The 27,803-nt window shown below is 47.2% G+C and overlaps 12 protein-coding genes across 12 annotated transcripts; 6 read left to right on the forward strand and 6 right to left on the reverse strand.

Moving 5' to 3' along the window:
• Nucleotides 1-155: 155 nt before the first annotated feature.
• N7469_006582 (UbiD family decarboxylase) lies at nucleotides 156-1,643 on the reverse strand (the record flags this gene model as incomplete). The annotated part of the gene is made up of 1 exon (XM_056645500.1): nucleotides 156-1,643. The coding sequence occupies one exon, from the start codon at nucleotides 1,641-1,643 to the stop codon at nucleotides 156-158; it is 1,488 nt and encodes a 495-aa protein (XP_056498941.1).
• A 449-nt stretch (nucleotides 1,644-2,092) lies between these two features.
• On the forward strand, nucleotides 2,093-2,834 carry N7469_006583 (flavin reductase family protein; the record flags this gene model as incomplete). Its single annotated transcript, XM_056645501.1, has 2 exons — nucleotides 2,093-2,146; nucleotides 2,202-2,834. 2 exons carry the CDS (start codon nucleotides 2,093-2,095, stop codon nucleotides 2,832-2,834), a joined length of 687 nt encoding a protein of 228 aa, XP_056498942.1.
• Nucleotides 2,835-3,879: 1,045 nt separating this feature from the next.
• On the forward strand, nucleotides 3,880-5,876 carry N7469_006584 (uncharacterized protein; the record flags this gene model as incomplete). Its single annotated transcript, XM_056645502.1, has 4 exons — nucleotides 3,880-4,144; nucleotides 4,205-4,330; nucleotides 4,395-4,617; nucleotides 4,667-5,876. 4 exons carry the CDS (start codon nucleotides 3,880-3,882, stop codon nucleotides 5,874-5,876), a joined length of 1,824 nt encoding a protein of 607 aa, XP_056498943.1.
• A 981-nt stretch (nucleotides 5,877-6,857) lies between these two features.
• On the forward strand, nucleotides 6,858-7,811 carry N7469_006585 (alpha/beta hydrolase; the record flags this gene model as incomplete). Its single annotated transcript, XM_056645503.1, has 1 exon — nucleotides 6,858-7,811. The coding sequence occupies one exon, from the start codon at nucleotides 6,858-6,860 to the stop codon at nucleotides 7,809-7,811; it is 954 nt and encodes a 317-aa protein (XP_056498944.1).
• A 477-nt stretch (nucleotides 7,812-8,288) lies between these two features.
• On the reverse strand, nucleotides 8,289-9,800 carry N7469_006586 (flavin-containing monooxygenase; the record flags this gene model as incomplete). The annotated part of the gene is made up of 1 exon (XM_056645504.1): nucleotides 8,289-9,800. One exon carries the CDS (start codon nucleotides 9,798-9,800, stop codon nucleotides 8,289-8,291), a length of 1,512 nt encoding a protein of 503 aa, XP_056498945.1.
• A 755-nt stretch (nucleotides 9,801-10,555) lies between these two features.
• Nucleotides 10,556-11,686, forward strand: N7469_006587 (lipase/thioesterase family protein; the record flags this gene model as incomplete). The annotated part of the gene is made up of 2 exons (XM_056645505.1): nucleotides 10,556-10,893; nucleotides 10,945-11,686. 2 exons carry the CDS (start codon nucleotides 10,556-10,558, stop codon nucleotides 11,684-11,686), a joined length of 1,080 nt encoding a protein of 359 aa, XP_056498946.1.
• A 751-nt stretch (nucleotides 11,687-12,437) lies between these two features.
• N7469_006588 (cytochrome P450) lies at nucleotides 12,438-14,204 on the forward strand (the record flags this gene model as incomplete). Its single annotated transcript, XM_056645506.1, has 3 exons — nucleotides 12,438-13,075; nucleotides 13,145-13,529; nucleotides 13,587-14,204. 3 exons carry the CDS (start codon nucleotides 12,438-12,440, stop codon nucleotides 14,202-14,204), a joined length of 1,641 nt encoding a protein of 546 aa, XP_056498947.1.
• A 602-nt stretch (nucleotides 14,205-14,806) lies between these two features.
• N7469_006589 (uncharacterized protein) lies at nucleotides 14,807-16,455 on the reverse strand (the record flags this gene model as incomplete). Its single annotated transcript, XM_056645507.1, has 3 exons — nucleotides 14,807-15,604; nucleotides 15,683-16,177; nucleotides 16,240-16,455. 3 exons carry the CDS (start codon nucleotides 16,453-16,455, stop codon nucleotides 14,807-14,809), a joined length of 1,509 nt encoding a protein of 502 aa, XP_056498948.1.
• A 788-nt stretch (nucleotides 16,456-17,243) lies between these two features.
• Nucleotides 17,244-18,790, reverse strand: pgxB (uncharacterized protein; the record flags this gene model as incomplete). The annotated part of the gene is made up of 5 exons (XM_056645508.1): nucleotides 17,244-17,636; nucleotides 17,690-17,935; nucleotides 17,994-18,167; nucleotides 18,229-18,396; nucleotides 18,452-18,790. The coding sequence occupies 5 exons, from the start codon at nucleotides 18,788-18,790 to the stop codon at nucleotides 17,244-17,246; spliced, it is 1,320 nt and encodes a 439-aa protein (XP_056498949.1).
• Nucleotides 18,791-19,428: 638 nt separating this feature from the next.
• N7469_006591 (MAPEG family protein) lies at nucleotides 19,429-20,031 on the reverse strand (the record flags this gene model as incomplete). The annotated part of the gene is made up of 3 exons (XM_056645509.1): nucleotides 19,429-19,628; nucleotides 19,677-19,969; nucleotides 20,027-20,031. 3 exons carry the CDS (start codon nucleotides 20,029-20,031, stop codon nucleotides 19,429-19,431), a joined length of 498 nt encoding a protein of 165 aa, XP_056498950.1.
• A 995-nt stretch (nucleotides 20,032-21,026) lies between these two features.
• Nucleotides 21,027-21,893, reverse strand: N7469_006592 (ankyrin repeat domain-containing protein; the record flags this gene model as incomplete). The annotated part of the gene is made up of 1 exon (XM_056645510.1): nucleotides 21,027-21,893. The coding sequence occupies one exon, from the start codon at nucleotides 21,891-21,893 to the stop codon at nucleotides 21,027-21,029; it is 867 nt and encodes a 288-aa protein (XP_056498951.1).
• Nucleotides 21,894-23,120: 1,227 nt separating this feature from the next.
• N7469_006593 (uncharacterized protein) lies at nucleotides 23,121-27,662 on the forward strand (the record flags this gene model as incomplete). The annotated part of the gene is made up of 2 exons (XM_056645511.1): nucleotides 23,121-25,563; nucleotides 25,630-27,662. The coding sequence occupies 2 exons, from the start codon at nucleotides 23,121-23,123 to the stop codon at nucleotides 27,660-27,662; spliced, it is 4,476 nt and encodes a 1,491-aa protein (XP_056498952.1).
• Between the last annotated feature and the right edge of the window lie 141 nt (nucleotides 27,663-27,803).

Consider the following 27,803-nt stretch of genomic DNA (forward strand, 5'->3'; position numbering starts at 1 on the left):
TAACTAGCGGAATAGAAATCGAATTATGTACGAGGAAAACCAGTAACAGCATAGAAATTGGTAGCAAATGAACATATATTATTCTATTTATCACTTAATACCACAGTATTGTATATACAAAAATTGCAACTCGGAATCTGACCCGAGAAGACCATCTACTCTCTAAATCCCATCTGCGCCCACTTCCCCCTCACCTTCTCCTTCAAATCCTCCGGATATGAGTTCTCGAAGTCAGCTGGTACCCAGTCACGACCAGTGGTATACTCGGCCGGCATCAGTGCATCAGATACTACCTTGCCACCCTGCGTCTTGGGACCATTTCCATGACTCATATATGGAACAAGTGGGAATCCAGGGACATCCTCGTAGAAGATCTCATCGAGACTAGGACGACAACGGGTCGAAAAAGCCCACATCACATCTTTGCCGTTATAAACATCAATATCATCGCCTACAAGCACGAGTCGATGGATGGTATAACCGGCCTTGGCGTTGAAGATAAGATCGCCAATCTTCTTCGAGAATTTCTTAGAGTTGGTCTTCATTTCACGAAGCTTGGCACCGTCGATACGGAGAGCAACCCAGGTGACTTGGGACTCGAAAGGTGCAAAGGCGTCCGTGACAGGTAACCCTTCATTCTGACAGAGCTTGCGAATCTCTGCTGCAGCAAGAGATCCGATCAAGGTGTGAGTCTCATCCGTAAGACGACCACAGGCAGACATCGGAAGGATGGGATTGTTGCGGTATGTGATGCGATCGACCTTGTACTTAGGCCAGAGGTGGGTATCGCCCGGGAAGACATAACCATGCATCTCACCGAATGGACCCTCAGGAACCTCCTCTGTAATAGAAAGAGTACCTTCGAAGACGATCTCCGCCGTTGCAGGAACGTGGAGATTGTTCGTGTCACATTTCACTAATTCCAGAGCTTCACCCGCGATAGCTCCAACATATTCAGCCTCGCTAACACCATCTGGAATAGGCATACTCGAAGCCATGATAGCAGCTGGAGGGACGCCGAAGGCAAGGGCCCAAGGAACATCCCGGCCTTCCTTCTTCCACATCTGATGAATCTGCCAAATGTGCTGGGGCTTGATAACAAGTCCAGCTAGATGGTTCTTGTCATGAACCATTGCACGGGCAATGGACCAATTAGTCCATGAGCCATCGGGTGACTGGATAATATGCATGCCGTATGTTTGGATGTACTTGCCGCCATCGTGCTGATGGATCATGGGCGCAGGAAGGGTAGTCAAATCGAACTCTCCATCCAAGAGAACATTTTCCTTGCAGGGTCCAGATTCAACAATGCGAGGAGGAATAGGTGGCAACGTGGAGGCTGACAGCATTTTATCTAGGATCTCTCGCATCGAGGCTGTGGGTGGTAGAGCCAAGTGGCGTGCAAGACGACCGTATCGATCTTTCGGGGAGACACGAAGAGATGCTGGGGCGCCGAGAATACGGAATAGACCATTCTGCGTGCCGATGAGATTATTGAAGAGTGGTGCTTTGTCGTCAGTCTCGCAGACCAGGCGGGTGATAGCTGCTGCTTGGAGGTGAGGATCGACTGGGTCGTTGATCTCGACGAGATCGTCGTCTGCCCTGAGGGCTTCGACAAAGGTACGGAAGTTAAGGTGTGCCATTGTTGTGGATTGTGGAAGATCAAAAGATGGCTCCGAATCAGCTGTTTGATAGATATCAGTTGTTGAGAATGCTAGTAGCACCGTCTGAACTATGGAGAAAGATCATATTTAAGTATCTCCCGGTTAATTCGGATTGAACGCTGGTGCAGGTCGGGATGCCGTGTCCGAACATCGCAGACACCGAATGACCCGATCCCGAGATACCGACGTCTTGCATTTGTATCCTTATGATGAATTGAACTTGTAGACTTTGTTTTGGTATACTATCCACAGCGAGCTCCGATGCCGAGAAACGAGCACCGACAACCGAATTCTCCACAATAAAAGCAGCGTGCAGATGGTGGGCCACGGCTTCGGAATCGGCAATGCGATTTCTGCGGGGTATATAACTCAGTGATTTCTTTGATTGACGACCATTGACATCAACGAGACATTTAGAAACAGCGACAATGTTTTACGAGCCTGGGAAAACAGACCACAATCTCCCACACGACCCATTCAAGGTAAGTCCCTGCTTCAGGTGCATTTGCCTCCCGACATCACCTCATTTGTCATTAGGCATGTGTCGTTCCCCGACCGATTGGATGGATCTCAACAAAGAGTAAAGACGGCAAAGCCAATCTAGCCCCTTATTCGCAGTTTAACAACCTCACCTTCGACCCACCCTATGTGATGTTCTCTTCGAACCAAACCGTTTCCGGAATACGCAAAGATACTGTTATAAATGCCGAGGAAACTGGCAAGTTCGTCTGGAACCTAGCGACTTGGGACTTACGGAACGCCGTAAATATCTCCGCTCAACAGGTTCCCCATGGGGTAGACGAATTCACTTTGGCGGAGCTCACTAAGGAGCCCGCGCTTACAATGGATGTGCCGATGGTGGCCGAGTCCCCCGTTAAGTTTGAGTGTGAGTATCATTCCACCGTGCGCTTGCCTGGAAATCCTCCAATGGGCACGGTCGATGTGGTAATAGGGCGAGTGGTGGCCGTGCATATCCGTGATGAAGTCTTAACCGACGGATTATTGGATGTTCGTAAGACCAAACCGATCGCACGATGTGGCTACTATCAGTACACTGTCATCAATGAGACATTCGAAATGGTGATCCCAGGAATGTCTGAGGATGTAATCTATGGATTAGAAGGAAGTGCGCGAAGGAATGCTGAGGCCAATGCCCGTGCGACCAATTAAGGGGAAATTGATAGTAAGACTTGTGCCAATGTTCGGCTGGCTCCGAGTGGAACCTTCTAAATCTGTATTAAACTCTTGATATCTCGTGTGTTTGAACACCAACTAGAAGTATACAGAGTACATGGGGCATCATACAGCCGGGGGTGGCCAAATCATCCTGTCTACCATGTAAAGTGGCGCGCTCTAGAAGTCTCCTTGGACCCTGAATCATGCGGCGAATATTTTCACCTTCTCAATTAGGAGCTAGTTTTTTTACTCGAAAACAAAGAGATAAGCGTGGCAAATGGTCTGGATATATCGAACAAATGAAAAACATCCTCGGTTTTGCTTCCACACCTTCGGAATATGCTGAATTAGGGTTATCACCCGCCACTCATCGTTCTGCCCGCCTTTTTTGTTCCACTGATTATTCTCGGCCAAGACATGATGTTGCACCGCGCACTGCCAGCCAAGTCCAGCCAAGTCATCTTGGCACTCTCTTTGACCAGTGAATGTCATATGCACCATCGTAGCGGGCCAATAGCTCATCAGTAGCCAATCTCCGCCCCAACTCCTAATTGTGCAATCCCGGTAAGATCCTGCGATACGCGGCAGCACGCGACTTCTGATTACTGACAATGTTTACAAACTTGCCCAGACAAAGGTATCTCGGCCAAGGTTTAGGCGAACCACGAAAAAGAAAAGCAGAAAATCAAATGGGAAAAAAATCAATCGGATACCGACGGTGCCTGGCTTGGCTAGATAGTACCACACACAACAGAGAGGGAGGCCCAATCGGTTACGACTAAAGATATGTCAAAGCACGCGAGAGATGGTACAGGAGACGTTCACGCGAGATGAGTGCCACTTGAGCTGAGCGCACTACTCCATAGTTGGGATTAGATTGAGATAGCTGACAGGCTAGCTGGAATCGCGACATCTGGCGTACTTTAAAAGCCCGTCTCCCTCTGATCTTCTCCTCATCCGTTGCCTTTTTTGCATCGCATCCCTGGTGATCCACCTGTCACTAATTTTCCGATATTGTTTGGTGTGGCTTTTTTCAGCGATGAACGCTACAGATCCTGTCGATCAGGCCGAGATAGCCAAGTCGAAGGCTATCTCCCACGATATCGCCGTAGATGAGAAGCACGGCATTGTGGTGGAGTCTTCTCCTCCATATGAAGAGAATGTAGATGATCTCAAGATGATCCCCACGGATGAAGAGCTGGCCACACTTCGTCGTGTCTCTGGCAGTCTTCCCTGGACCACGTTTACTGTTGCTTTTGTCGAGTTGTGCGAGCGTTTCTCGTACTATGGTACCACGGCAGTGTGTAGGTACCAACAAGCAAATTCAATTGAAGGTGACAAGAATTAACATTTAGAAATTCCAGTCGTCAACTTCATTCAACGCCCATTGCCCGATGGATCAACCACTGGCGCTCTTCTTTCCGACTTCTCAAACGGTGTCCCCGGTGCTCTTGGTATGGGACAACGTGCCTCTACTGGACTGACATTGTGTAAGTACATAAATTTCGAATTCTAATTTTGATTGCAAGTTACTGACCATTTTAACCTGGATAGTCAATCAATTTTGGTCTTACATTATGCCTCTCGTTGGTGCTTGGGTCGCTGATCAATACTGGGGTCGTTTCCGTACTATCTTCTCATCAATCGCCTGTGCTCTTGTCGGCCATACCATTTTGATCATCTCAGCTATTCCACCTGTCATCGCCAAGCCTGGTGGTTCTATCGCATGTTTCGCTATTGGACTTGTTATCATGGGTATTGGAACTGGTGGTTTCAAGTAAGTTACATCAAAGGATGGAATTCATGGGAAATTACTGACTTTTCAGATCAAATATCTCTCCATTGATTGCAGAGCAGTATCCAGATGAAAAGCCATACGTGAAGACCCTGAAGAGCGGCGAACGTGTCATTGTCGACCCTGCTGCTACTGTCGCTCGCATCTATCTCTACTTCTATCTGATGATCAACATTGGTTCCCTAACCGGTCAGATCAGTATGGTCTATGCAGAGCGCTACATCGGTTTCTGGCTCTCCTACTTGCTCCCCACTATCATGTTCTGCGTTTGCCCCTTGGTTCTTTTCGCTTGCCGAAAATACTACAACCTGGTTCCTCCCACTGGCTCCGTCTATGGGAAATCATTCCGAGTCTGGAAGATCTCTATGCAAGGTCGCTGGACATTGAATCCGATTGCATGGTTCAGCACCAACGGCGATGATCAAGTCTACTGGGACCGTGCTAAGCCGAGTAACTTCGGTGAGAACAAGCCGGCATGGATGGACTTCGATGATGCGTGGGTTGATGAAGTGCGCCGTGGTCTGAAGGCCTGCCAAGTATTCCTCTGGTACCCCTTATACTGGTTGGCTTACAACCAGATGTTGAACAACCTCACCTCCCAAGCCGCTACTATGAAACTTGGTGGTGTACCAAATGATATCGTCAACAACCTCAACCCGTTTGCTTTGATTATCTTCATCCCAATCATGGATCGCTTTGTCTACCCCGGTCTCCGTAAGATGGGCTTCCACTTCACCCCAATCAAGAGGATCACAGCCGGTTTCTTCTTCGCTGGTGCCGGTATGATCGTTGCCACCGTTACCCAGCATTATATCTACAAGATGGGACCCTGTGGAAAGGACGCCAACTACTGTCTTGAAGTCAAGGGAGAATACACCAATATCTCCGTTTGGGTGCAGGCACTCACATACATTCTCGGCGGTATTTCCGAGATTTTCGCCTCCGTGACATCCCTCGAATACGCATTTACTAAGGCTCCAAAGAACATGCGATCCCTGGTCCAAGCCGTGGCTCTTTTCATGAATGCCATTTCGGCTGCCATTGGGCAAGCAATGGTTGGACTATCGGAAGATCCGTTGCTTGTATGGAACTATGCCGTTACGGCGATCCTTGCATTCGTTGGTTGCGCTGGATTCTGGCTGACCAACTACAAGCTGGATCGCGAGGAAGACAAGCTGAACCTCTTGCCTGAGAGTGGATTTGAGGGAAGACGTGAACATGATGCGGAGGAGGCAAAGTAAATTTCATAATCACTATTACGTGTAAATAATGCGGTGGCTGTTGTAAAAGAGATACCCCCTTTATGGGTTATTGAGATATGAGAATAATGATATTCATTTTCTGTGAATCTTCATTTGAACTTGTAGATTATCTTGTTCTGCGCTGGATAGCTATTTGTATTGTCCATTGGAGTATTTGTACACACTTGCCATCCTCTTTACATATTTTTTTCGATGTCAAATAGATCAAATTCGCAGAATGAAACCTAGAAAATGCCAACAGCAGTCAACAGACATTACAAAACTCCAAAAAAGGACTCAAAAGAAGTATTCCAAGTACAGTAGGTTGGTGGAAGGTCTACAGGACCAATCGTAATATCTGTGAATCTATATTTCTTTTCTTCATGCCGCGTCCATTGTGGATATAAATAAACACCTGGATGAATGTCGAGTATCAATCACGCGGAGACAGAAAGCTGGATTGCATTTTGCTTGGTTGTGTAACCGAGAGGCCCCATCATCCACGAGGATCCTATCATGCATCAACTTGTCTTGGAATGCAGACTTAACACACTTCTCTCCATATATATCTAAGTCTGCCCTCAATCAATAGCGTGGAATTATCTTTCTTCAATATTGGGAAGGTGAGATATCTTCCTCGACCAATATGACCGGGGTCAAGCGCATCAAAATTTCATAATGACAAGGATCCTCGATCGGTTAGCGAGCTGACGTGTCAAAGCGGGTGCAACTTCGACCTGCAGTGAGGGGACTAGGGCTGTGCGAAACCAGCCAGGTCTGCTGATCCCTACTGTTCACAGTTCATAGCTCAGAAGCAAAATTGAAGCCAGCGAACTGCTTAGCCTTCAGCTTGCTCTTCCTTCATCACCCGTGAAAGTAACTGTTTTCTTCCTTTGATATGCCCATTACGTTCACATAATCGTCAAATTGGGGAATAAAACTAACGGCACCCCCTCAGACAACACCGCAAACAGAGAGAGCATGGCTATCATTGATTGGGAAAAAGGCGAGTCATCAGGCTTTGTCTCTTTGCAAACCGGAGCTCAGATTTTTGCATCTATCTACGGGCCAGATCGTTCCCCCGGAGATCCAATCGTCATCGTCATCCCTGGAGTAACCTGCAGTATTACTGAATGGGCGGTTGTTAGACGTCAACTCCAACCGACAACGCGGATTCTTCTATATGAACGATCGGGAATTGGAGAATCGGATGAGTCGCCCGAGGAACGCACAGCAGCTAACATCGCCCTTGAACTGCGCACTTTACTGAAAACAATGGGTATTGCACCGCCATATGTATTTGTCTGCCACTCATACGGCGGCATAATTTCGCGAGAACTTGTCGAATTGTTCCAGAAGCAGAATCGGGGAGAAGATGTAGCCGGGATGGTCTTTGTGGATGCGAACCAAGAGAAGAGCACAGCTCTTTGGCCGGACTCTAACCTGTGGCCATTCACAGAGGGATTGGACTCTTATGCCGTGATGGGAGTCGCCGCGGATCGCGCTCTGACCGACACTGAGTGGAAAGCTATGCTTGATGAAGAGGGCAGTGAGAAGCATCAACGCAATGCGAAAAGGGAAATGGAGCATTACATTCAAAGTTGTGCGCTGCTAGGCATGAAGAACCAGCTTGATCGAGATCCCCCTTTACTCGGCAATGCCCCTCTCAGTGTTTTATTAGGCCACCCAGAAATAGAGACTAGGAGGATGTTCGAAGCTGGTATTCGAAATGGAAAAGGAACTCCTAAGCAGCGAGAGCAATTCTTCAAAAAGCTTGATATCTACGGGGATACCAATCGCAAATTCCAGCAAGAGAATCTTCGTCTGTCTACGAAGCATCGATTTGTTGATGTCGAAGGCCATGGTCACTTTATCCACATTACTGCGCCAGAGAAGGTTGTGGAGGAAATATTCTGGGTGTTGCAGAATATTTGATAATGTTTGATGATGTGACTCTCTTCGAGCTTGACGTGAGACTCGGAGAGTCTACCGGTACTCAGCGACTATTATATTCACGATCATATTCGTCTACATAGGTCCATGGATGACTGGGAATATATGAACAAATCTATCACTTGCATGAAGGCAGATAACTAGAGGTAGTAATCCAAGTCTGTGAAACAGCATTGCTCCTATGCTAAATATACTACATGGATGAAACAACCACAATGTCGATCGCAGTGAAATACGTATGCTAATACGGGGATTTATTTACATGGAAGTTCCTCTAAAAGAGGCCGAAGACTAAGTAAGAACTTTCCACGATTATATCATCTGTGCAGTATCAGAGCGAAGATATCCCATGCAGGAGCTCTTCCTTCCATTCGTTTAAAATATACAACCAAACGCCAATCATAGGTATATCCGAATATGTCACGTACAGCCATCAAATAAACACGACACGAACCCCAATCAAGCCAGCTTGGGCCTCAGCTGTAATTCTCCCTTAACATAATCCATTCCAGTGTTAAGATCGCCTTTCGTAGCGAACTTAATGTCCTTCATGTAATGGTCACGAGGTTGCCAGGGACCCCGATCACCAGCCATGGGCAAATGCTTCGAGGCAACAGTCACATAAGTCGAGTTGAGATTCAGAAGTGGGCGTTGCTCAATACTCTTTTCTTCGTTGTTACCCATACGAGGCGTCGCGGAAACAAGCTTACGCTCTTGCATAGTGCGGAGCAGTCGGGTAATGAATTGGGCGGTAGCATCAGCGCCCAAGGTCCAGGAAGCATTGGTATAACCAATCATGAAGCTTGCATTGGGAAGATCCTGCAACATAACGCCGTTCCAAAGGTACTTGTCACCAATGTCGACCTTCTTGCCGTCAACGGAGAGCGCAGATCCACCAGCAATTTGTAGCTGGAGACCTGTCGCAGTGATAATAATATCTGCGTCGAGATTTTCGCCTGAGTTCAGCGTAATACCGCGCTTTGTGATTGTCTTAATAGTATCAGTGCGGACATCTGCCTTGCCACGACGAAGGCACTGGAAGAAATCACCATCAGGTGAGACACACAGACGCTGGTCCCAAGGATTATAGCGAGGCTTGAAATGGGGGTCATAATTGATGTGAGAAGGCAATTGTCGAGAAACATTTTGCTTCAAAATCCAACGAGAAAAGTTGGGGAAACGTTGACAAAAGAGGAAAAACAGACGGGAAGTATAGATCCAGATGAATCGCTGCAGACGCTGATATAGCGATGAAGGCAGAAGATAGGCGAGCCAGCGGGAACTTGAACGATTGGGCAGAGACAGAATATAAGTGGGACTGCGCTGCAGCATCGTCACGCGGTCGGCCTTTTGCGCAAGATTTGGAAGTAAAGTAATAGCTGTTGCGCCAGATCCAATAATGACCACTTTCTTGCCAGTGTAGTCCAAATCTTCGGGCCAGAATTGCGGGTGAACAACAGTGCCCTGGAAATCCTTCAAATTGGGAATCTTAGCCTCGAGGGGCTTGTGATAATTGTAATATCCGGTACCGAAGATCACAAAACGTGCGCGGAATGTAGTCTGCGCACCATCTGCGTCCACATCCAAGTTCCATACATTTTCGGCAGAGGACCAATCAGCAGAGTTGAGACGATGGCGATAACGGATGTTCCTGGCAATTCCAAACTTCTCCGCGGTATCACGAACGTAAGATTTGATAGCGCCACCTTCAGCGATGGGATTGCTGCGGTTCCACTGGTTGAATGCGAAACCAAAGGTGAAAAGGTCAGAGTCGGATCGGATTCCAGGGTATTTGAAAAGATCCCAGGTACCACCGAGATCGTCGCGGGCTTCCAGAAGAGCGTAAGAGAAACCGGGGCATTGGTCTTGCACGCGATAAGCGGCGTTGATACCGGAGATACCTGCGCCGACGATAATCACGTCGAAATCGGTGGGGGCAACAGTGGCCGATCCATTTGCGTGGCCGTTCATGGTAGGCAGAGGTGTAACGTGGAAGAGGGAAGTATACTGGAGAGATGAAGAAAGGAAATGATTATTATATGAAAGAAGAGGCTCCTCACATGCCTCGGTTTCACGGCGATCGGTGGGTCAGTCTGCAGCTTGAATTTGGGGAAATGCTTGCGAATGTGGTCATTGATGTTCGTCTCAATTTGAGTATTTGCCATTGTATGTACTTGGTGTTGCCGCGCACTTGTAGGAAGTGCTGCTATGCTAGAAATGTTCAGTCGTCGTCTTTGACATGTTGGGATAATCCATGCTTGATGTATTTGTGATTCTGTAATTTACAAATAATCCAGTATTAAGAATGTGGCGTAGTGTAATATACTGTACTGGTCATACCGATCTATATCTCCTCACGCCATCTCTTTTTTTTTTTCGTTTCTCTTTTATTGTTGAAATAGCAGATATTCTCATAAAAACCTCAAACCACTTAGTTCTGAATCCATCATTCCAATCTACTTCCTCACCACTTCATACTTACGCGACCTCGGCCCATGCTCATCCTTGCCCTAAACGGATACCATTGCGAACTCCGACCTCCGCACTTTTTTGCTTTTCACACTTTCAGACCCACCGAGGATGTCTGCTGCCCACCGACCACCGAGGTCCTGGCCGAGGTTTTTGGTATATCATGCACTTATGCCGCAGTGACTGGTCATGACTATCACGTAGCAATTGACTATCTTCGCCGCAATTGCTTTTCCAGTTGCAATTGCTTGCTCAAAATGTCCGTGAAGCTCACGCTGCAGCAAAAGTTGGATTTCCTTCCAGCTCTTGCCTCAATCTCAATCGCCGCCTTCTTCTCCATATTGACTGGACTCTGGCGTACTGAACGTCAGGCCAAAACCCTCTTCCTCCATGTCGGCTACGCAGTCTTCCGCAAAGTCACTGCTCGTCTTACGCCTGCACAAATGCAGTATGCGGTGCCCTCGTCTGACAAAGTCTACGAGCAATACGCGCGCAAGGCACGTGTCCAGGCGCAAACCGTCCAACTAGAGAATGGTGCTCTGGGTCACTGGCATTGGAGATCGCAATGCGAAGAATGTCATGATCTGGTACCATGGTGAGCTTCAGTTTCTTGGATTCAGTAGACAACGCAATGGTCAATTAACAGTGGTATCCTAATAGGTGGTGGTTTCGGTCTGCCCGCTAATATGGGCTACTTCAAATTCTACGCACAACTTGTCCAAACCCTCGCGCGTTCCAATAAATCTCTAGCTGTGTTCTGCCTCACCTATACCCTTGCTCCGACAGCCACCTACCCAACACAATTGAAACAGGCCGTTTCCGCCTTGCGCTTCATTCTCTCTAGCGGCCAATCACCCTCAACTATCTTCCTGGGAGGAGATTCAGCCGGTGGAAACCTTGTTGGGGGAGTTCTCTCGCACCTCGCTCACCCACACCCCCAAATCGAGCCTATCATACTCCCCGAAAACTCCAAGCTCGGCGGCGCTGCCATGATTGCCCCATGGACCCTCCTTGACACCGAATTTCCCGATCAAGAGATCTACCACGGCGGCGATCTCATCACACAAGCTGTCGCACAGCCTTGGGCCAGCGCGTACATCGGTACGAGCCCCCGCGACAACTATACAGATCTGTGCAGTGCGCCAGTGGAATGGTATAAGGATTTCCCGGTGGAGCAGGTACTCATTACCGGCGGAGGAAATGAGATCCTGCTCCCGATCATCCAGGAGTTTGCGGGTAAAATGAAAGAAGGGTTTGAGAGAGTGGAATTGTTTATTGGGCATCGAGAGTGTCATGTGGCGCCGATCTATAACCTATACCTGGGCGATTCAACTGAGACGGCGCAGGGTAAGAAGGTTAAGAGCTGGTTGACCGAATTGGCTGAGTAGATGCAGCGTTTATTATATTCAAGTTGTATATACTATGATAATGACGAATTGACGGAGCTACGTCTAGTACCCAGAATGCGTAGTTTTAGTACAGTAACATATAACTAGGATTTCTGTCCATTCGATCTATTATGGGATTCACGTTGTACAGAGATTGTGATCTTGTATCACATCAGCCCTACAGACCTGTTCCACCCTTAAATCAAGACAAGCCGCCCCTTGTGACACTTTCAAACTTCTACACTCACAATCATATGCAATCATGCCTTTTTTCCGCAAACATCTCCATATTTCCTGTGTTGTTCTTCAAATACTGTGATGATTACTCATCATTTCACATGTCAGGAACCCTAACTCTAAGTTCCACGCTAACCCGATACAGGGCCACGCTAGTCCATTTCAGGTACAATATCCCCGGAGTCCCGCCAAATCGGGTCGACTCAAAAAGGACCGACGGGACGCTTTTTGCGCAGACGATGTCATTTTATTGTGATTTTCAGATGGAGACGTCCTGGTTACTCTTCTGGGATATCGGACTGGAATCCCCCGCATTCTTTACCCCATACTCTATTGACAAAAAAAGATCATGTCATTCATGATGGATTTTTATGATCACATCAACATCATATGTACAGGTTTTATGCTACAGAACTAATAACGCGGTGGAGCCTTTAAAATTCTCAAGTTTCTCCCCACAGGCTCTGTTAGTATCTCATCTCTCTTCCGCATCTCTTCTGCCCCGCGAGAAATCATGAATATACCGATCATATCAGTCCTCGCCATCGTCGAGGGCTATTTACTTCGAAACTTCCTCTTACCTGACTATGCCTTTCGCACTCTGGTTCTAGGTGCTCTAGGCGTCAATCTTCTAGCAAAGGGGATTTACAACTTTTTCATCTACCCATTATTCCTTAATCCACTGCGCCATCTGCCAACAATACCCGGTCTCTTTAACAATGCCAAAATCATCTTCGATTCGCCGCGAGGACACACACCATTGGAATGGATGAGAACGGTCCCCAATGATGGCCTCATTCATATGCGCGATAGTATAAGCCAGAGTTACCTCATTGCCACCAATCACCAAGCTTTGTTGGATATCATGAGCACAAATACCTACGATTTCGAAAAGCCCTGGCGTGCTCGAAATTTCCTTGCGCGTATTCTGGGATTCGGTCTGATTCTTTCTGAGGGCCCCGCACATAGAAAGCAGCGCAAGGCTTTAACGCCAGCTTTCAATATCAAAAACATTCGATCTATGTATACTCTCATGTGGGATAAAACAAATCAGTTCCTTGAGGAGATGGAAAAAGAACTCGTTCAAAACCCAATGGAGGGAACGAGTCCACAGGATGGAGTCGGTAAGGCTGAAATGGGTGTATGGGCCAGGTATGTCTCGACATCTCGAGTATAATATTGAACTATTTCTATATAGAATAGCGGCTAACAACCCAAAAGCCGTCTCACTCTCGATATTATTGGTCCTGCCGCAATGGGCCGAGACTTCCGCTCTCTACAGAACAGTGACAACAAAGTGGCTGAAAGCTTCTTGAACATCCTTGAACCAACAACCGAGAAAATGGCCTTCCTCGCCATGAACTTCATCCTCCCTCAGTGGATCGCCCAACGCGTTCCTTGGCGTTTGAATAAAGTTGTCGCTGATGAGACCGGATTTCTCAGAGACTTGTGCAATGACATTGTCCGCGAAAAGCGCACATCTCTCGCCCAATCAAAGGCCTCAGCAAAGGACCTTGAAGCAGATATTCTTGGTACGATGATGTTGGGCGGAGATTTCTCTGATACGGAGTTAGTGGACCAAATGCTAACATTCCTCGCTGCTGGTGTAAGTCATCCATTTACCAACACCACGCCTTACTGTGTCTGATACTGACTTCCATAGCATGAAACAACCGCCAGCGCTCTGACATGGGCATGCTACCTTCTCACCCTCCACCCCGAATACCAAACCAGACTGCGTGATGAAATTCGCGCCCAAATACCCTCAGGCTCATCCCAAATCACCCACCAAGACCTCGAATCCCTTCCTCTACTAAACGGCATTTGCCAAGAGGTCCTACGTCTATACCCCACAGTCCCCGTCACAATCCGCGAAAGTATCCGAGACACCATGATCGCCGGAAAACGCGTACCAAAGGGAACCCGTATCCTACTAATTCCATACGCAATCAACCGAAGCCCTCTATTCTGGGGTCCCAACGGAGATGAATTCCTTCCCGAGCGCTGGATCGACACAGACCCGAAAACAGGCAAACAAGTACCCAACAATAACGGGGGCGCCAGTACGAATTTTGCACAGATCACATTTTTGCATGGACAGCGATCTTGTATTGGGAAGGATTTTGCTCGGGCTGAGTTGAGATGTGCGCTTGCGGGTGTTGTGGGCAGGTTTAGTTTTGAAATGCAGGATCCTAAGCAGGAGATTCATATTGCTGGGGCTGTTACGACGAAGCCGGTTGAAGGGATGCATTTGGCTATGCGGAGGGTTGAGGGATGGTAATTGAGCTCCTGGGGTTCATTGTGAATGTTAATTTGGAAATATTGTTTCGATAGGCTAGGTATAAGCGGTGTTATTAGTATTGTAATGAGCAATGATTTGTATATATTGATCTTTGTCGGCAGTTAAGTAATTGGCATACTAACAACTAACTAATGGGGGCATTCTTACTCAAAATGTATCCGCTTTCATTCAAATCTTATATCAATTTCTCACATTGTTAGTGCTTAGTATCACTATCTAGTATGAGGATTCTTCTCGCACAATATGAAAAGTGAGAGTGATTCAAAATGCTCTACAAAGTTCGCTGCCGCTGGGGATTTCGAGTTATGCAATTGCAATATCCCCGTGGTTAATTGTCAGCGTCGATAGAACATATATAATGACCTTATAGTATTCTCCAAACAAAAGGAACATCCTGTGCAAATCAGGATTCGTCTGGTTTCTTGTCAATGTCTACAATGATCCGACTACCATTATGGTATCCGATAATTTATCTACACAGGTAGCGCGATTTAATGATATACACTAGCATACTATTTGATCTCGTTGTCTATCACTTCAAACAGCTAGCAGTGAGAGCATTCTCGCGTATTCGGAAGAGGCTAATGCCACTTTGATCCAAACCACTGCAACAAAATAGTCGGGATTATAGAAATTCCCACAACCATCGCAACGCCGGCTCCGGCACCAGCAGCCCATCCTGAATTCTCAAATAGTTGTGGAAACCAGAAGGGACCAATGAAGCCCCATGTTTGACGAACGAAGGTGATAAAAACACCAACACTGGCTGCATCAGCTCGGTAGCAGTCAACGGAGTAAGTAATGTTAATTGTGGTGACGATTTGATTGCCAGCACCACAGATAGCGATCCCAATAATTGGAGATATATTCCAATTTGGACCAGCATTACCCAATTGTACGCAAAAGACGACAACACCACAAATGACAAGCGCATGGCCAATGTAGCTTAGCCATAGTCGATACTCTGGCTCCGGATAGCGACCACTTTTCTTTTCACGAAGTAGCATCCATCGATCTGAGATTAAACCACCAATTTGCTCACCCAGAACAGATCCAACGATGAGGCCAAGAAACTGAAGCCCAGTTTCCTGTGAATTGAACCCGAACTGCTCGGGAAATATCTGTGGGATCATGATAGTGGGCACGATGCCGCCCCAGAGGAATACCATTGCATAGGCGCAAGCCGGGATCATGACGCAGGGCTTCAAGGTATATACCAATGGTTGTACAAAGTCCCACGGTCGGAGGGGAGTGGGATCAATACGACGAAATTTGAACATGCTCTCCTTGACGCTGGTCACGTTTGTGGCCGTTTCATCACGAACGTAGAGGGATTCAGATCCGAAGAGAAAGTACAGAAGAAATTGAGCGCCGTTGACCTTGAATAATATCAGCATGAGTCACCCAATGTGCTAGATCCGAGGTTTTAGCCGGAATATAGCTTCAATCGAACTTACAATAGCGAGACTCCAGTAGATCCAGCGATATCCCACTCTCATGACAGCAAAACCGAATAGAAAGGGCGATATGGGAACTCCGATGGTCACCATCAAGGTCCAGTATCCCATACATCTAGCGCGATCTTTTTTAAAGAAAACCTCCGCAACGACAGCACTACCAATGGCTGCTGCAGGAGAAATAAAAAAAGCCGTGATGGCACGACAAAGACCCATCGTGGCATAGGTATGACTTTCCGCACAGCCAACATTCCCAATGAGAGAGCAAATCAAAGAGATGAGAAATATCGGTCGTCGACCGAACTTATTACTCAATGGTCGCCAAAACAACGGAGCACCACCTAATATTGCGATGAACAGGGAGACAAGGTAGCTGGTTCGTTGCATACTGACGCCGAGGTCGGCGGAGATTTCAACGAAGCCAGACTGGATAGATGCAGCTGTAGATAAACCGATCATGGCATGGAATACGACGAGGGAGAGGTTTAGTGTTTTCTATTGCGTCGCATTAGCGTTGACCGTGGGATATTTTGGTAAAACGCATGGATATCCCTCACCCGCCATGTTGACCAATTATACGGATCGGCATCATTCATATCAGGGATTGGATCAAGGTCAAGAGTACCATGTCTAGCAAGGAGATACTGACGATGTTCCTCGGAGAGATGAGCAACGCGATCCTCCACGTAGAAATCATTCTTCGGTCCTGATTCCACAGTCGAGTCAACCCCCTCCTCGACGTGGTGATGATCGTTCGTCTTTGTCTTCTCCATTCTTCTTACTATCTTGATTCTGAGATCAAATTGGATGAGTGGGCAACTTTTATAACCCCCCCTTTCTTCCACAACCGCAGAAAATCCGGGGAGAAAGACCCAATCTGGGGGCGGAGCTTCTCCACATCTAAAGATGACAGCTAGAATGCGGGTGTACGTCTCTCCATTCTAATCGATTGGTCAGCGTGGAAACGAGGCTGTGATTCATTGGTTATCTGCGAGACTAAATCCAATCCACACGCATGAGCGGATATAGATTCTCCCATGTGGGACTGCTATATTGTGGGGATTGTCAGATATGAATTAGCAATGTTTCGTTGCATTAGAGGTTATTTCTAGCTGCAGATCTAGTATATATGATTTCGTATGCAAGTTTAAGATCTTCTTCTGGATGCTTGTAAGGATATTTTCTCTTCAAATTTGTTTCTTCCCCTGGGCGTATCGGGCTGATGCTTGGTCCTACTTGGCAACTTGGCAGAGGTGGCGTTTCTTCTTCCCCACAAACTCAACAAAGATACGCGTTCTAAACCACATTCGAAGTTTGTATTTGAAAAATCATGGCTTTGTTAAAAGTCTCCGTTGGTCCGACGTACCTTCAGGGTATGAGACGTTGAGTGTGGCACGAAATGCAGGACTCGTTATCAACGGAGTTACTGTTCTCGTCCTACTTGATGGCAAACTTCCAGTAAGACGCCTCATTCTGAAGTCCGAAATGTACTTTCATTCACAGATAATTACTTGACTTGATTTTGTGATGATCTTCTGTCGCAATCAAAGCCAGAGCCTATCTAGGAGCTAGTACTATTGCTGGAGATGCACTCGACTCCAATATCTCCCTGAATACCATCACAAACGATCTCCGGAGGGCTTCCCGCGGGGCTGGTAAGGTTAATATTCGAGAGTTTAATATTCGAGCAGACGGCGTTCGGCGAGCAGGTCAAGTCCACGACGACTTTCTTATTCTTGCCGGATGATGTTCCATGAATGTTGTCAAAGACGATGTTTGTGAAGTTAACCGCGGAAGGATAGGCGGCACACTCCTCTGCATCCACATTGAAGTAGCACTGATCCAAAACCACGGGAGCATCGGTATTCTCGATATGAATGTTGCGATAGGTAATGTTGTTAATGCGGCCGTATCCGACATTTTGACCAGCCCAAGCCTTAAGGCGGGCTCCGTTCTGTTGTTGTCAGCATCGATAATTAGCTTTTTATAGGATAGCGTAGAACTCACCTGTCCATTCAATAGAGTAACATTCTCAATATACGCATGCTCAATATAATCAAGCTGACCCGCATACTGGCCAATACTTCCCATACTCACACCGTGGGTATTATTGCACCACAGGTTCTGCACGAAAATGTTGGAGGTATTGGGCTTAGGAGAAAAGCAGTCATCGCCAATATCAATTCTGGTATTCGTCACGCTAAGTCCATCCACATTTAACGAATCGAATCCATCAGTATTCTTGGGTAAAGACTAGGTTTGTCAGAATGGATTGCTAGGTGTGGGTATATTCGAAGACCAGGTCACTCACAGATGCGTTGGTGGAGTAAGCATTGATGAATACATTGTCGAAAGAGACGTCCTTGGATTGCACGAAGAAGTTGGTCCAGCAAGGTGAGTTTAGTTGCGTAATGCCCTCAACGCTAACGCCAGTCGCATTCTCCGTCAAGAACAGGATAGGTCGATAGAAAGTGTTGTCCGGGTCCTGCGGATGTCAGCCTGATGCTTACACAGCATGCCATGGACTAGACAGTATCTCCGCTTACCAGGATCTCAGCTCCGGAGAAAGCATCATACCATGCCTGTCCATTGCCATTGAGTGTACCATGGCCGAAAATCTTGATATTCTTGCCACCCCATCGCCAGAAAGTAATTGACTTCTGGAATGAATAGTAGAAGTTGTTGGCTTGCCAGTAATCAATGTCGTCGGTGAACTTCCAATGGTCAGTAAATTTTCAATGTCGAGAACGTGAACATCGACGGTCTCACCTTTAGTTCACCATCCAGTTGCACCTCGATATTATCCAGGAAGGTCAAATCCAGCTTTTTCCCAATGACATATTTCTTACGCTTCTGCAGCAGCAATCTTCCACCATGGTTCGCCTTCTTGATTCCCCAGAGGAAATCATCCGACACATCATCGGTATCATTTTTCGAAGACCGAATGGTGATAGTTCGACGATCCGGGTACTTCTGCCCATGGGCACCAACCTTGCGAAGAGCGGTAGTCTCTTTCGCTGGAATGATATGCGCACCAGGGATAACATGGCCAGAAGCCAGGCCAGATACCGCACCGGCAAACAGCGCCGCAATTGCAAGAACCTTCATCGTTTCGTGTCACGACAGCCTACAGATCAGAAAACAACAACAACAGCTGAAAAAATTGAGCTACAGGTGACTCTTATATACCTAGACTAACGGTAGAATGGAGATCTGCATTTCCGTCTATTAATAAAAAAAACACTGGCACACGGGGATTGAGCAAGATTTCCCGCCTGTAGAAAGTCTCAAAGACATGTCTGCAGAGCAAAGATCAACGAAATTGTATCAAGTGGGTTGCCGATTGCTCCCCGCATGCCAAGGATGTGGAGAGCCTAACTAAATGATGGGAGTATGGGGTAAAGTACGTTCTACAGGGTTATAACTTGAGCTTCGTAAGAGCCAGCATGAGCATTTGTAGCTTTCTGTGGCTGGGATGGATTGTGCCGTCTTGGAAAAGATGATTTGCGCGCATCCATGAGAGATTCTCCACCAATCGCGGGGTTATAGAAGTTGTCTGCGGGATGGAGCCGTTTCGTTGAGAAAATTCTCACCAAATTAAATTCCTTCATAAAAGATTCTTCATTTTGCTAAAGCATCAATTTAGATTTGGAATTCGCTATTTGTAGCAATCTCTAGCTGATTTATGCCCGAATTTCATACTAAGAGCTGCCGTATTCATCGCGAAGATAGACGGAAGCATATTTTTACAGCTTTTTGCCTGCCAACACAAGACCAGTGATACAGCTAATATTTCCAGACCACCAAGCGACCGAACGCAAATAACTCAGACCCGGCGACTCAATATAAGAGTAGCACCAACTATAAGCCAAGCGTGAGGCAGTATACCACACGCCAATGGTGTTGATACTCTCCGCAGGAACACCCGCGACCAGCGCAGCGAGAACTAATGAATTAGTTAGCACAACTCTTGCAAAAGCGATAGTTCACATACCAGCTGCAACAAACAAGGGGAATCCTTCTACGGCATTGGCATGCGCCGCCTCCTGTCTCTTCAATTTGTTCAACGCACTGCGACTAATCTTTCCAGATTGCACTGCAGCTTCACCGTATTTACTGAGATCCTCGCGAGGGGCAACATTGTGATCTAGACCGGCGAAAAACTTTGTTCCGCGCGTACTCATCACAACATACGCGAGGACCCAGTTGGCCACGAGAAATGAAGTGGCATGGTTGGGTACTGACTCGCCAGGGGCGGCGCGAAGACCGAGGGTGGTAATGATTGAACTATCATCATTAGTTTCGATATTCAAATGTTTTATATGGGGAATAGGATGTACTCACGACATGGTTGATAGATTGGGATTGAAGTTCCCCGCGGAGCCGCGGGTTTATATTCGCGTCGGCTTGTGGAGCTTCATTCGGTGCATGTGGGTTCTTCCGACCGAGGAAGACGAGATCATGCCGATCTTTAATGTTGAACAAGTCAGCTTGTTGGGGTGAATGCATTGCTGAATTTTGTGACTTTGTTAGCCGAGGTTTTTCATGCTGCGCATGATGAGGAGTATATTTTTATGGTTCTCGTAAATAGCTGGACAAATCAAATCCTGAGTAGTTCTATTTTCTTCCTTGTCTTTTAAATAATATATTACAGTACCTTTTAGTACCGATGATTTTATATTTAATCCTGAGCCTGCAATATTTGATTCGAAACGCGCTTCTGTAACTTTGTTAGAGCTGAATTTTTTTAGCATTGCCGATGATTATTTGGACGATTTTTTTTGTTTCCTAGTAAACACCATCGAATTAATGCAGCATCGAATGGCCAGATAAGAAACAATCAACATCCACGATGACAAAGAAAGCTTTCCCACTGAACAAATAAGACCGATTTAAGCTCTTTCTACAGTCAATACTCGAGGCTATTCAGTTGATGATAGCTACGCAATGCTACTGAGTTTACCCAATATGGGGTTTCTATCACACGGCGCTGTAAAATACTTCCATATGTATGCACTAACGAAGGCCGGGGGCCGATACCCTTCAAATGACTCAATCCATTGATATTCAATGATATATTGAAAGCCTGCGTTTATACCTCTGGACATATCAGTCATCGAGTTCATGACTTGGGTAGCTGTGGTGGACCAGATGGTGTGTGCAAGTAAATGTCAGATCTCTTGTATAATCGCAGATGGATATTCATTGCAATTGCCTTAATCCAGTGCCACCACCCCAATACTACTAGTATTAGACTCAATAGTATTGAGTCTAGTAGACTATCCACGGTTTATACTGAATGTCGTGATATTTGATCGTGCAAATTCGACTATTGCTCCGATTATCAATCCTTCTTTTGCACCGGAATCTTGCCGTCTTTCCATTCCTGCATTACTTCAAGCACACCAGTATTCTTTCGTTTTTCTGCATCCTTCATAAAATCCATGCCATTCAGATATGGATCTGCCCCACGTTGGAGTAAAAATCGAACAGCGTCCTCTCCTCCCGTCGAGTCTTGTATAGCCCACCACAGCGGTGGGCCATAAAACATGTTGGTGTAACTGACATTAAAGTACTCATCTCCATCCAGTTGATTGACATCGCATCCGATTTCGTCCACGAGAAAGCGCACCATAGGCATATGTATTCCAAGACAAGACTTTTTAACGGCAACATGAAGTTCCCGTGGCCCATGAGGTGCTCCCAGTTTCTGCAGTCGTTTGTAGAGATCCACGGATCCATTTTCCGCCACGACTTGCAGGATTGGTGGAGTGAAATAAGTATCCTTCTCGCCATCGTCTAATGTAGCTCCGTGGTCAAGTAACCAGTCAACGAGATCTTCTCGATTACAGACGAAATCGATCAACCTATATCTTTTATTTTGTGGTTCTCGAGTGCTGCGTTGATTGATGTTCCATCCACGTTTGATCAATGCCTCCCAGAGACGGAGGGATTTCATGAAAGATAAATGCCATGGATCAACATCTTCCAAGGGAGCCTCAGCTTCTGCGACAAGATAGAAGGTGATTTCTTCGTCAAACTCTCGAACAGCACCCCGGATTCCCTTTTGCAGAGCATCGGCAAGATGCCTCGGGGACTTTTCGGCAGCCCAATTGACTCCACGACGGACATCTTCAAGGCAATGTCTTCCGCACCCACTAACTACAAGACCAGCTGGAATTGCGCGACGTCGCTCTTCAGCTGCGTCCATGGCTGATCGAGAATATTGGCCTTGAAATAAGTTGTCTTTGAGATAGTTTGAAGACAATTTTGAGGGCTGGGGGCGAAGACTGGAAGGATTCTAAATGAGCAAAGGGATTTGTTTTGGTTTTGCAGTGAAGAACTTTTCGACGTCACAAATCTTATTCTTTGAAGCAAGGCAGACACCGCCCCCACAATATAAAGTGGTTTGCATGAGTCGATGTCAAACAGAAGAAGGTTGTTAAGTGGGCTAGATGCAGTCTGCTGGTGTGATGAGGTGGGTCTTAAAATGTTGATATCTACCAATGAGCACTTCGTCAGTTAATCTGTAACTTCGCAGTCAGGCTCGCTACGTACTATGTACGGCACAGCCGGATGCTGATCATTCTACACAGCCGAACTTTACCAGTAGAATGGTGCAGCTTCAGTTAATTGTACTAAAGCTTCTATTTTAGGTATCATTCAATATAACAAGACGGATATTTGGCCGAATGCCGCTCTGGTGTCAACGATATACGGCATGAATGGGAACACAGAATAGTAACGTCTCAACCATATTTCAATCCCCTAGGGGGTACACACTTACCCACTCAATTAGCCCCCAAAAATCTAAACCGCCCCCATTCATCACAAATAGGTTCCTGATGATCGAAATGCTGCTTCATTTGGTTCCTGGGGCCAAATTAACAACTGGACCCACATCATGTACTGAGCCCCGCCGGAAATTCTAGACTCGCCAGTCGAATGGGAATGAAGTTTCATGTACTTGAGACAGGGCTTGCTAACACAAGGCTCTCCACGGCCTGATACAATGGGATTTTATTGGCCCTTGAGCCTCGCATCTGCCAAGGTTGGCAGATGCGAAGAACAGAACAAGGAGCTAGACTTAAGTCTAGCTCCTTGTTCTGTGCTTGATCAGCAGGGGCCGAATGTTATTCAGATCAAAAATTCCCGCAAGAAGTTCCCATATTGGGCAAATTGTGCTGACGGACAAAACGTATCTGTTTTGTATCGTACCGTGTTATGTATACATCAATCTTGACAGTTGAGTTTGCAAGGCTGTGAGGCTTTCTCATAATAGTACGGATATACTTCAGGATTGGGGGCTGCTAATATAGACATTTCATCTACTAAAATAGACAACGCAGAGATATAAGACTTGTGATTTCCTCCCAAATAAAATATTTCCAGTTCCTATCGCCAAACGATAGCTTTCATCCGGGTCCTGTCAATCACTATGTTCTTGAACAGGAACGGGCTAGCTGTCTCACTGCTTTCCCTCCTGCCGGGGACCAGTGCATCTTATAACCCTATTGGGGGTCCCATCACTGGAGATATTACAAATTATGAGTCTCTCGTATCTGGCACTCCATCTGTCACCGCAATCTTTGCAGATGTAGTTGCACCAAGTGGCTCGACAGTGGTCGTAGACTTTGCTAAGTCCACTCCACCGGGCATCTCGTCCCCAGGAGCTTCAAGCACACCTTCAGTCCCTCCCTGCCGTGGAGATCCTTGTACCGTGACTTTGACTCCGGTCCAATTTGCTCCCTCTGTTGCAACATGGATCCAGCACCTAACGACTACCGTGACCGTCCCCGAGGCTTCTACTCCTGTCATCCACTTTAGCGCCATCCAAGAAGGAGAACCAGGATCTGGCGAGTCGGCATCTGAAGATACCACAACCGCTGTACCCAATTCTTCCCCTAGCGAGGAACCAACACCTGGTCAACCTCCTCAAAGCGGTGCTCCCGCTGGAGAGACCACAGCTACGCCAGATGGCTCTCCTAGCGAGGCACCAACTCCCAGCCAGCCTCAGAGTAGTGCCCCAGCTAAAGAAACGACAACTACCTCTGGAGGTGCTCCAGGAACAACCCCTAACAAAGCTCAGGATCCGGGATCCGGTGCTCCAAACACACCGGGCTCATCGACCCCTTATGTTCCGGAGACTTCCAGCGATAGTACTACTCAATCGAACACCGATGCCGATATTTCGTCAACACCTCCAACCCCTTCTCCTCCTTCCGCTACGAACAGCCAGTCCGGACCCAAGGGCGTTCCTACACCGAGCAACACTAAGACTACTCCCAAGCCTTCTGGTCCTGCCCGTGCTGGATCAACCACAGCTAAGGACACTGCTAGCTTGACCACAACTGTGACGGCCTCGGACTCATCTACTTCTACCACAGCTGAGAATGCTTCAGAGTCAACTACATCTGACTCTCCTGCTGTCCCAGATGGATCTGATACGACTACATCGAATGGACATAGCGCAACCGGAAAGCCCCCTGGCTCGAAAACCCCCAGTGGACCTGCTGGTTCAACTTCTAAAGCTGGAGCATCCACTCCCTTGGCTGTATCCAGCTCTACTACATCCAGCAACAGTGATCCGTCCAGTACTTCCGATGGCTCAACCTCATCCGGTACTCCTGGAACTACTGAGAGTGGCTCGTCCAGCACTTTTGCTGGCTCAACTACAGCCGAAACTTCCACAGGCTCGAATGCGTCTGGATCAACCACTCCTACAGAAAGCACCCCGTTAACAACCCCTGGTCCCTCACAGACCTCCTCTACTTCCCAATCCAGTGACTCGACCACGTCGAGTGCTAGACTTGACAATGTCCCGGATAGTGATGATATGTCATCTATGCTGTCCACGCTGACTGGAACCTCTTCATCTGATGTAGCGGCACTGCTATCTGCCGAGGAGACTCGAGCTCCTGTTACCACAGAGGCATGGGAGGACTTGATGAATGAGGCACCCACTGTGACAGCCTCTTCCGATAAAGCAGCACAGACTACCGAAGGTGTAGCATTGGCTGGCTGGCTCACAAAATTCAACGACAATGTCCAGAACTCTGATCTCACCGACAAAGATACATACGATAAGGTCAAGGATAACCTGAGCAAGACAAAGGACAGGGTAAAGAACTATGTCGAGAATCGCAAGAGTAGCGACGGCTCAGACGGGGGATCTTCTGATGATAGCTGTGGCTCTGGTGGAGGGCTCTTCAGTATCTTCAAAGCTGCCTCCTGTTTCGTCAACAAGGCGTCTAATGAGATCGAGAATGGTTCCAAAGATATTGGAAATCTCATCAATTCTGGATGGGACCTAACAAGCCAGGGCATGTCTGAGATTGAAAAGGATCTGCCTGATGTGGACGATATCACTCCTGAGATCGAACAAGAATTCAAGGACAATATCAAACACTTTACGGAAATTACTGAATCCCTTGAGAACCTCGAAAAGGAGAACGAGAAAGACGACGATAACAGGACAGAATCTCAGTCTCAAAGCTCGACTAGCTCTTCTAGCTCTACCAGTTCGGATTCCACCACATCAACTACTGCCACCGAAACAACATCGACCAGCACCAGTACCGGCGATTCTGCTGGAATCACTTGCTCTCCCAAATGCTCCGCTTGCCAATCTGCAGAGACTTCCGCCGATGCTGCTGCTGCTTCGTCCTACTCGTCGTATTCTGCTTCTGTTTCCGCTTCTATCTCCTCCAACGAAAAGAGAGGTTTAAATGTTGCCCGACAGACAACAGCGCCTTCTGTCGGCAAGAGAGCCAATGATGAAGACGACCCCTACGCCTACCTGGATGATCCAAACAGAACAGGCTTGGAAGCCCTCAACTATGAGTTCTTTTCAAGCAGATTTGACGCGTTTGAGGAAGGAAGTATGTTCCCCCCATTCCCCTACTGGATTCATCTTTTGTCAAATCATTTACTGACCAATCTGCCAGAGCTGGCGAAAGATACTGCCAAGTCAGAAGCGTCTGTGGAGGTTAGACACACAGTCAAAGGTTCTCTTACCAGCTCTAGATTCATCGACTTTGGAAGAAAGATCGCTCGAGTCTGGGTTGGTGGACTCACGGGCTGTACGGCTGTGGGCATCGTTTCCGAACAGGGGGCGTGGCTAGGCCATTTTTGGGAAAGCCCTACTATGGAACAAGAGTCTAAAGACACCCCAGCCTGGAAAAATCAAGTTATCGACGTTCTCAAACAGACTGATGATGGAGATACAACCCCGGCCTACCCATTGGGTGCCACCGGACAGGCCCTCCATCCCGATAACAATGTCCAAATTTTTATCATGACACCAGGTGATGGTGGTAGCCCCTTGTATTCTGACACTCTGGGCTGGCTAGAGGATCTTCTGACCGGAGATGACGCCCCCTGGGCAGGAGTTGACATCACCAGGCATCTCTATGACAAACCTCAAGTCGATAAGACTGGCCTCGACGAGATCGAGGATGAACAAGAACGAGAAAATGAGCTGGCCAAGAGAACTGAAGAAGCGATGAAGAAGTACTTCACTAACCCTGACCAGTTAAACGGACGCATGATGGTTGAATTTGCTCCTCGACAAACTATAGACCCCGATGATGGTAATAACCACGATCTTAAGGATCCTCCATTCGCCATGTATCGAATCCTGATGGGTGAAAGAACCGATCAAAAGCAGTGGTGCCCCCACGAGAATCAACAATCTGGAGATGGAAACAATCAGAAGCGAGCGGCAGCTTGCAGTCTTCCATCAAGCTCTTCTACCTCCACGAGCAGCGGCACGTCAACTTCAACCGACTCTACATCAACTGACAGTACCTCCACCGAAAAATCATCTGGTACTACCACAGCCGCAACAACAACAACCTCCTCGCCAATGTGCGAGCTACAGATATATGGTAGCAGCTATTCGGTCTGTACTTGCTCTTCGACAATGGGTAGCCATACATTGTCTCATGCAATGCTCAAACCGACATCAACAGATTGCGGTGATATCAAAACCTTCCCGATGACCAGTTTCATTCAAGTTCCCACCGCGACCCCGACTTCATACATCTGTGTAAACACTCCAAAAGACATCAACGGTAATCAGGGTGCCTTCTGTCAATGCTCATCTACCATGACCAAGACGGATGCTACTACTACAGATACAAGCCAAACTGTCGCCGTGGTCTCACTTCCATATATTATGGGATCCCAGACTGTTCTCGATCAATGTGCCGATATCACTGACTTCCCAACCGATGGAATCAGTGCAACGACACAGAGCACTGAGACACAGCCTACTCGTACTTTCACCGATTACACCTCTACGGATTTCGGAAACAATAACAAGGTTTACGTTTACACAGCTGCTGCGGAATACTATGATTATAGCAAGTATGGTATCCCGGATATAACTGGTCCTGTCACCTGGACGACTGGTATTGGAGATCCGGTCAAGGAATTCGTCCACGATTACACCACCACAAACGATGGCGGTACCGTGTATGCCTATGCCGAGGCAACTGGTGATGGTGACGGCGACGTGGCCCCTGTTGGAACTCCCACGGCAACCAGTGTACCAGAACCAACTCACAACTGTGTCAAGTTCGTGGTTCCCGCCCCGGGCGATATCTATAACTCCGCGACTGAGCAGTACCTGTTCACAATGTGGGGTATTGACCATTGGTCTGAAGCCGAGGATATCGAACGTGATATTGAAGGTGTCTTGAAGGACGCCGGTGTCGAATCAGACATTTCCATTGAAGCGGGCACGGGCCGTTGGGGAACCGTGGCAATGTGGAATAATGGAAGAGAGTCTGACATGACCAAAGAGGTCAGGGAGGGCTTGCAGGGTTTGGGAATGGGTAAGCCTGCTTGTAACTGGATTGCAAAGACTGGATTCGATGTCAACTTCCCTGTAAAGGACTCTGCGGTTGAGGAGATGGATTGGATTGAAGAGAATCACCCCGATGCAATCAAGTCGCCATATCCATTAGAAGGTTGATAGATATTTATAGTCAGCTACAGAACTGGGATTTACGATGAGGTGATTTATAATTAATCATGTGTTCCAGTATTCCACAAAATACAATTTGCATCATTTATTTCAGTTCTACCTTTTAATAGAATGTTCAATTCAACTTGC

Source organism: Penicillium citrinum, assembly GCF_028827155.1.
Source record: "Penicillium citrinum strain IBT 23319 chromosome Unknown utg000006l:1.0-3011923.0:1.0-3012962.0, whole genome shotgun sequence".
Taxonomy (NCBI): domain Eukaryota; kingdom Fungi; phylum Ascomycota; class Eurotiomycetes; order Eurotiales; family Aspergillaceae; genus Penicillium; species Penicillium citrinum.